The sequence below is a fragment of the Pistacia vera genome, unplaced genomic scaffold, assembly GCF_008641045.1.
Source record: "Pistacia vera cultivar Batoury unplaced genomic scaffold, PisVer_v2 Contig306, whole genome shotgun sequence".
NCBI classification, from domain to species: domain Eukaryota; kingdom Viridiplantae; phylum Streptophyta; class Magnoliopsida; order Sapindales; family Anacardiaceae; genus Pistacia; species Pistacia vera.
In genome coordinates this window covers 294,663-303,638 of record NW_022196120.1, presented here as the reverse complement: position 1 = coordinate 303,638, position 8,976 = coordinate 294,663, and the positions used below count along the sequence as shown (strand labels likewise).

At 33.1% G+C, this 8,976-nt stretch overlaps 1 protein-coding gene across 3 annotated transcripts; it reads left to right on the top strand.

The window, feature by feature from the left end:
• Window positions 1-5,966: 5,966 nt before the first annotated feature.
• Window positions 5,967-8,466, top strand: LOC116135965 (probable serine/threonine-protein kinase PBL19). 3 transcript variants are annotated; one of them, XM_031421676.1, is made up of 5 exons: window positions 5,967-6,215; window positions 6,298-6,744; window positions 7,183-7,443; window positions 7,541-7,663; window positions 7,848-8,466. In XM_031421676.1, the coding sequence occupies exons 2-5, from the start codon at window positions 6,388-6,390 to the stop codon at window positions 8,397-8,399; spliced, it is 1,293 nt and encodes a 430-aa protein (XP_031277536.1). In that variant the 5' UTR covers window positions 5,967-6,215; window positions 6,298-6,387; the 3' UTR covers window positions 8,400-8,466. The 3 variants fall into 3 exon arrangements, with proteins under 3 accessions (XP_031277536.1, XP_031277537.1, XP_031277538.1); XM_031421677.1 differs by having other exon boundaries at window positions 6,295-6,744; XM_031421678.1 differs by having other exon boundaries at window positions 6,021-6,047; window positions 6,295-6,744.
• The last annotated feature ends 510 nt before the right edge of the window (window positions 8,467-8,976 follow it).

Genomic DNA, 8,976 nt, shown 5'->3' with positions numbered 1-8,976 from the left:
TAGATAGTTGGGCCGGGCTGGACTGGGCTGGGCTGGGCTGGGCTAGTTTGGTTGGTGGTAAGTGAAAAGTGAATTTTTTAGAAAAAGGTTGCTTTGTAGAAAGGAAAGAGGTTTTGTTTGTGTGGTTAGAAATATAAAGGCAAGCTTCCATTTAGAATCTTCCAATAACAAGAAAACCCATTGCATTAAGTAATTCTTGATACTTTTGTTGTGTGCATATATCAAGTTATAGAATAAATGAAAGTGGCATATCAAAAGTCAATTCATTAAATCTTTATACAATGTTTTTGCAACTCAATAAAAACACATCTTATTGAAATGTTTTTAATTATAATGAAGGCAATGTATTTTAATAAATGTTTGGTTTCATTTTGAAAATTAAAATCAAATTAATCACCATAATTGTAGAACAATCATATATTATTAGAAAGTAATGATCTGTACTTGTTATTTAAAAGTGGGCCGGATCGGGCTTCCTTAGCGAGGCCTGTAATGTTGTTTCGTTTTGGAGCGTGGCGGCTTCCTTTTGAGTAGACTCACATCAGTACATCCCCTAACTTGATAAAGACTTGTACCGACAGAAAGCCTTTTACAAGAAGTTATAAAATTCTAATTGAAAAATGGATGTCATTTATAAATTAAATCATAGATTAGTACGTATATATACATATATAAATATTTATTTTATGCGTAAAATATACATATAAAGGCCCAAACTTAATCCATATGGTTAATGGATGCATGTTTTATGGGCCCAAGCTCATTCTTTTATTTTATTTTATATTAATATAGCACAAGAAACATGTATTTATCGAGTAAGTTCATGAATCATTATTAAGTGTATTATCATTTTTAAAAGGAAAATTGAAATAAAAGACCTAGGCAAAACAAGATGTTGTTTTGGTTTGCAGATCGAGCATAGTGAAAATGAAGCATTGATCCATCAGTCTACTTATCTAAAAAATATTTTGAACCGTTTTAATATGGCAATAACTCACTCCCTTGAGTATCATAATGGTAATCCAGTCTTTCGATCATAAAAAATATCAATTTTTCCTTAAAAGAGGATAATTAGAAAATATTTGGTCCTGAGGTATTTTATCTTATTGCTATAGGCACATTGTTATGTTTGGCACAATGTACAAGATCGGATATAACATTTGTAGTAAAATCATTTGCAAGATTTAGCTCTGCACCAATTCGGCGACATTGGAATGACATCGCAATATCATGGCATTTTACAAAACAAACATTGATTGCTACTTCTTTTAATCATTTGGAGATTCTTCTACTTCATAAAACTAGAAGAGAATGCGTATGTTTAAAATCTGATATCCATCATATCTAAAGCACATGCAAGCTGTCTTTTATCTTAAATACTCATACTATCTTATATGAAGATAATGCAAATTGTATTGCTTAAATTAGAGGAAGATATATCAAAGGAAACAAAACTAAATATATCTCACCAAAATGCTTTTATATTCATGAACTCTAACAGAATCGAGCAATTGATGTCAAACAAATACGCTTCAACTTTTGAAAAATTGATATATTGCATCGGTATGCAGTAACTTAATAAGCAACCCAGTAAATTTAGTCATTATCCGAGGAGTGATCTGGGGAAGAAAATTTTGAAGAAAACTATTTTACTGAACGTATATGTATTGTACTTTTTTTTTTTTACCAAGTTTTGTCCCATTGATTTTCCTGACAAGGTTTTTAAATGAGACTATATTAAGCACGTCCACATCATTATACACTTCATCAAATAATTGTATTTCTTTATGTGGTTTTTTTTTTTTTTTTTCGGTTAAATGGTGAGACTTAAGGGGGGGAGTGTTGTGAGTGGCTTTCCACTACCTTGGAAGAGGTTTACACCATCATCTACAACATCATCATCGCCTTAATGCTTGCTGTGTGACATGTGAAAATGTTTTGCCTAGGTAGTAAGATCTATTTGCTATGATGGGAAGTCATACACTATATAAACCCCCGTTTGCTTTTATGATGTATTTGGTTGGGGGTAATGCGAGATTATTGGGGTTACTATGATGGGAAGTCATACACTATATAAACCCCCCTTTGCTTTTAGGGGACATTTGGTTAGGGGTAATGTGAGATTATTGGGGTTACTATGATAGGAAGTCATACACTATATAAACCCCTTTTTGCTTTTAGGGGACATTTGGTTGGGGAAATGTGAGATTATTAGGGTTATGTCATCTTATATTACTTGATTATCACGTTTGGTTCTCAAGTAATATAAAATTCCAACAATCTTCAAATACTAATAGTAGTTATTGACTTAATGTTGGTAATATCGGAGGTAATCTGATTACCTCAATTTTCTTAAGTAATGTAAGATTACCAAGACAATCTTTTTTTGTTATAATTATATCCCTTATTAATAAAATTTGAGGACAATAATGCCCTTATTTTAAATTTATTTACATGAATGTTGTTTTTACTATTTCACCCAAATTAATTTACTTTTTGGACAAAATTACCGTTGAATTTAAAACAAATTACAGCCCACCCAAGCCACTACCCCCACCCACCTGCCGCCGTCAGAAAGGCACACGGAAGGACGGAAATGGCCACCATTAAAGGTACAAAAGGTCATTAACGGTTAGATATGTCACTATCTGGCCATTTCCGACAAGATCTCTGGCCGAAAATGGCCATACGACGCACAAATGCCATTTCCTGCCTTCCGTGCGCCATTAGGTTGCCGGCGGTTGACAGTGGCCGGGTTGTGGGGGTGCTTTATTGATTTTTCAAACTTTTATTATGGGGTTGTTTTTGTTAAGTTTTTAAATGCAGGGGGTTCTAATAATCCAAATAATAATCAATATTAAAAAATAATATAATAATAATATTTAATTAGAGGACAATTCAATAATTTAAATAATATAACCACTAATTTATTCCTCCCAACCAAACATATTAATAAAACATACCCACTGATTTATTCTAACTAACCAAACACATTTTCTTAAAGATTCCCAATAATCTTCAAGGTAATATAACTTTCCAGTAGTTCAACATTCCCTAAACCAAACACACTCTTATAGTTTTATTCTTTGCTGTACCAATTTCAAATCAAGTGAATTAAAAAGAAACACTCTGTCCTTCTATTCTTCTTTTGTTCTCCAAAAGTCTATTATCTTTCATTTATTATGTTTTAATCCTTATTATATTATATTTTGCGATTATCATACAACAAATTAATGATTTATTTTTTTAGGTTGATTTATGAACCCCATAATATTAGACTACCATTCACCTTTTTTTTTTTCGTTGTGTTTTGCAAAGTTATAGTATGTGTAGGAAAAATTTATAAAATAAATCTATAAATAATTATGTTAATTGTATTTATAATCACAATAGTGGGAGAACGACTTACACATACCCAAGATTTACCTAAACGACAAGTTGGTACCTAAAAGGTTTTAAAACGACAAATAGGTACCTTCCGTCATGTTCTGTTAGTGATTTTCGTTTGATATTAGTGAAAAGACTAAAATGCCCTTGAAAGTTTAATATTTTAGTTTTTTATAAATTTAAAAATTTCTAAAAAACTCCCTAGGTTTGCTAATTTGACTAAAAACCCCAATATATAAAAATTTTATAAAATAACAAAAACACCCCTGCCACCCGCAATGCCAGATTCTGACCACCAACGCCGAAATTTGGCCGAAAAATTGTGTTACGACACACACCATATTGGGGTATTTAGTCAAATTAGTAAACCTAGGGGGTTTTTAAAAATTTTTAAATTTATAAAAAGCTAAAATATTAAACTTTCGAGGGCATTTTAATCTTTTCACTATTATCAAACGAAAATCACTAATAGAATATGACAGAAGGTACCTATTTATTATTTCAAAACCTTTTGGATACCAACTTATTGTTTAGGTAAGCTTTGGATATGCATAACTGGTTCAGCCTCACAGTAGCAGATGTTTTGGAAAAAGGAAAGGCCTGAATTTTGTCGTGAGTTGTGAAAACATTGGTCCAAGGGAAAGGGAGATGGATTTACACACCTTAGTAATCATGGGTTTTTAAATAAAAGTTATCACCAAGTCTTGGAAGTTGGAAATCAAAAGGCTTGATTTCAATTAACATTGTCGTCCCATTCGTTTCTTCAACAAAATGCTGTATATAATTATACGCCACGCCTTTATATGTCCATTTTATTATTACATCAAATTGCGCAATTTCTGTGTAACGATGCTTCATTACCATTGAAATTCACAATCCTGACCACCTTATCACTTTTTGGTTTCCTAAATTCAGATTTCAAGTTACGTTTCCAATTAATACTTTCATTTCATCAAGAGATTTAATTATTGTTTATTTCACTAATTAATTCAACAACGTTAATTAGTTTTTTTTTTTTTTTTTTTATCGTCTGCATACCTTAAATTCTATGTCAGTTTTATCACATGTTCATTGTTTAAAATTAACATGATGTAGTTGAGATTTGGACTTTCTAAAGCCTTATTTATTTTGGCTTTAAATTCCCATCAGTCGACTTCTAATAAGTTAGGTGGTCAAGTAATTCAACTTGATTAATGTTGGTTTACTTAATATTATAATGTTACCAATTTAAAACGCAATAAGTGTGAACTAAGTGGTTGTGCATAGATTCAACCCATAGTTTCAGGTTTAATTTTCTGTTGGACGTAAATAGTGGTGGATCCAAAATTTCTTTTGAGGGTGGGCTAAAATAAAAACTAATTACATATTAATATTTTTGTCTATTAATATTTTTGTTAGGGTGGGTCAAAATCCAAAAATTATATATATTAATATTAAAAAAAAAAATTTTGAGGGTGACCCAAAAGTGGGCTGGATTCGCTCCTAGACGTAAAGATAGTACCTTTGTTTATAATTCACCTGTAAGTCGTGACGGTAGATTACTGTGAGATAACTTCTATTAAGAATTAATCGATATGCACATAAACTGGTCTGGAATTCTGGATACCCCAATTACAAAAAAAAAAAAAAAATAAATAAATAAAAATAAAATTGTTGTTATGGTTGAGAAAGAGAAAGGAACCTAATTAAGAAAGTCACACAAGTTACTCTTATACAAATTCATTTTGTATATTTTGTTTATGAAAAAAAGAGAATATTAGTAATGAGAAGATTAAGAATGGACATTCCAGAAGGTGATTGGATGACTTTTAATTTCGATTGGTTGACAAACGAGCAAAAACACAACTTGGCAAACGTCGTCGTGTTTGACCCATGAGATGACGTTTTAGTTTATTTATTGAATGGAAATCTCAAGATTTGTCTTTATTTGTATGAATTTTATGTTTAATAGTGACAGAAGACAATAACTCCAAACCATGTGGATGTTGAATTGTTCATGTGGGTACCAGGTTTTAGTCTTCTCGTATTGGTGCATGGATTAGATTAATCTCCTTTATTTAACACTAACGCAGTACCCAGTAAATATTTACCTATATAAATCTGAAAATCTTTTATGATAATATTGTGGGTGGTTTATGCATTTGAGCTGGACTTCACATTATTATAATACCAGTCAAAGATTTTGTTTTTCTTGTGTAATTAGATATGGAGTTTATTTAAGGTAAAAGCAGATGAGATGTTGAAAGAAAGAAATCCAGGAAGGAAGGATTTCCGAGATATGATCATCAAATCTTAAACCCTTTTGCCTTAAACATCTGATTTTCACTGCTATATCTTTTAGATGAATCCCAACGTATCTAATTTCTGCAAATTGGGTCAGAAAGTAAAAAGCAGGAGAGTTTGTCGTTTTCAGTGTGGGTCCAACTTTGAAACTAGGGTTGGCGTCAGGTCAATATTCAATAGAGTTGAGAATTTGTTTGTCAGCTCAGAAAATTGTGACAGCGTACTTATCTTTATACCAAATCACTTAAAAAAGATTGAGCGTCAAACCCGTGAGAAGAGAAAGTCTTCTTCTTTATTTGCAAACTAAAACGCCATTCAAGTCTCACCAAACAACTCGCCAACTAAACAAGAACCTCTTTTATGACAAAACACTCAAGGTCAATGACTACTATTTAATCTCTTGTCTCTTCATTTTACCTGTTTTTCTTCTTTCACAAACGTCTCTCTCCTTGTTTTGACTCTGTCTCCACTCTGTCCTTTCATTTGGGTCTGCTAGTTAACTTGAATTCATTAACTTTCTCAACAAATTCTGCTTCCCCATCTGGGTATTGCTATGATATATTTTCCTTTTAATTAGTTTATTTTATATGTTCTTGTTCTTCGTATAATTGTTGTGTTTTTCAGCAGCAAATAATTTGAGGAGTTATCTGATGAAAATCAACAAAGTTGAATCTCTCTAGCAAATATTAATCTCCCTGTTGAATAAATAAGCATAAGATGAAGTGCTTTCACTACTTCAAGGAGAAGAAATTCAGAATCAGGGAAGAAAGATCAGCTCCAGAGTTGAAAGAATCAAGAAGATCTTATGATTATTCGGGTGGTGATCGTGTGGTTAAGTCTTCATGCTCAGCAGCTTCTCCTCGTGGTATACCAGAGTTGTATGAAGAGAAAGCTCATAATCTCCGAGTATTTTCTTTCTCCGAGCTCAAGCAAGCCACAAATGATTTCAGTAGGCTGCTTAAGATTGGTGAGGGTGGATTTGGGATTGTCTATAAAGGTTCAATCAAGCCTGCTGATGGGAAAGGTGACTCCACCGTAGTGGCCATTAAAAAGCTTAACAGGGATGGATTACAGGTATGGGTTATAGTGAACAATATCTCATTCTTGTCGTTTTATTTGCAGGTATTATGTTTGGATTGGGATGTTTAAACGGTGTTTGGAGGATTAAGTATTGTTTTTCATGACTGTGACTGTGAAGTCTGTTCTTTGATGCGTTCAGGAAATAACGTTTTTAAACTTCTCTCAGTAAAAATATGGTTTGGAATGCTTAGATTATATCAGTTTTGCTTGAATTCAATCTTTTTTTCATCCATTATACGCAGTTTAATTTGTAATCCTCCATTTAATTGCCGAGCTCCTAATATTATGCAGTATCAAGAAATGATATAACCGTTGTTTACCTAAACCGATCTAAAACAGATAAATTATTTAATCTAAACTAAAGTTATTTTTGTGAATAAGCATTATGGGTTTGTTTTCCTGAGTAAGTTGGTTTTTATAATGGTGATGTAGGGTCATAAACAGTGGGTGGCCGAAGTTCAATTTCTTGGTGTTGTGGAACACCCGAATCTTGTCAAACTCATAGGATACTGTGCTGTTGATGGAGAAAGAGGAATCCAGCGTCTACTTGTGTACGAGTTTATGCCAAATAGGAGCTTAGAAGACCATCTTTTTAGCAGGGCATTCCCGCCTCTTCCTTGGAAAACAAGATTGCAAATAATACTCGGGGCAGCTGAAGGATTGGCTTATCTGCATGAAGGATTGGAAGTTCAGGTTCGTTTTAGATATTAACTTCACTTACTGTGTTCAGGATTTAAGTGATTCTTGTTTGTTTCTATCCATCTCAACATTGGTAATTCTAACGGTGAAGGTGATATTTCGAGATTTCAAATCTTCCAACGTGTTACTGGATGAGAATTTTAAACCCAGGCTTTCAGACTTTGGGCTTGCAAGGGTAGGGCCATTGGCTGGGCGTACACATGTTTCAACAGCAGTAAGTCACTTTTTTTAAATTGCTCCTTTCTATTGTCAATTATTTTGGAAATATGTTGAAATAATGCTTAACTAGGGTTAATTTGAAGCATCAATCTGAAATAAATAATCGTAGATTTCTTCATATTCATGGTGGTAGTGGTTCATTTCAGATAAATAAGTTAGTTTTGGTTATGAATGATTAGGTGGTGGGGACATACGGATACGCAGCTCCAGATTACATAGAGACAGGGCATCTGACAGCAAAAAGTGATGTATGGAGTTTTGGAGTGGTATTGTACGAGATTCTTACGGGGAGGAGGTCTCTGGAAAGAAACCGCCCAAAATCGGAGCAGAAGCTTTTGGAGTGGGTGAAGCAGTATCCTGTTGATAGTAAAAAGTTTGGGTTAATGATGGACCAACGACTTGAAAATGAGTACTCTATCAATGAAGCTCGCAAAATTGCCAAATTAGCAGACAGTTGTTTGTCAAAGAGTGCAAAAGATCGTCCCAAGATGAGTCAGGTGGTGGAGAGGTTGAAGCAAGTAGTGCAAATTTCAGAAGAAGTTGACTCTTCTCCTTCTCATAAGAATTTGGAGCTGAGTGAAGACGACCCAGTAACAGAAAATAAGACCACTCAATCTGAACCTTCTGAATCATGGAAAAGACGGATGGCTCACCTAGCTAAACTGAGTGAACATGTAGACGGAGCAAGTAGAAGAAGATTGATGATCATGCAGAGGGCCAAAGTGCTTTGAAACTCTATCTAATGCAAATTTGAGAGTGAAATGAACTGATTTTCCTATGCTGAACATGGAAATTTCAATTGGATAAAGATTTGACTCGTAACTTAATTTTACGAATATTTTCTTACAATTTCGACATGACAGTTCATAATTGAACAAATAAGACCGATAGTAAATAGACAAGATTCATTTATGAGTTGTCCAATTATAAGTTACATATTAGAATTATAAGAGAAAATTTGTAAAATTAGATTATAAGTATTGTATCGTGTATTTCAATTTGAAAGTAAGTAGAGCGCTTCTAATATAGTCCACCTTGTCTTGTACAGGCGATGTAATGACAAGTGTTATATGACAGACTCTTGTTTTTACATTTTTTTTTTTATATATATATTCGGAAATAACTTTAACCTAATTTGTATTCGTGGCATGTGGCAAACCAAACATTTCTATCGTTTCAAAGGTGAGAATTGATCAAAAGCCGCCACCAACTTACCAATAAGAAAAGCCCTCACTCTGAAATGTTCAGATAATTCTTCCCTACTTGGGATGATTTTTTCTCACAGATGAAAAATCGGGTAAAAAATAA

Bases quoted from the DNA above. Each gene is read 5' to 3' on its own strand.
- LOC116135965 (XM_031421676.1), top strand. From the start codon at position 6,388: ATGAAGTGCTTTCACTACTTCAAGGAGAAGAAATTCAGAATCAGGGAA. The intron at 7,444-7,540 runs GTTCGTTTTAGA...CTAACGGTGAAG, and splicing joins ATGAAGGATTGGAAGTTCAG to GTGATATTTCGAGATTTCAA. The intron at 7,664-7,847 runs GTAAGTCACTTT...ATGAATGATTAG, and splicing joins GTACACATGTTTCAACAGCA to GTGGTGGGGACATACGGATA.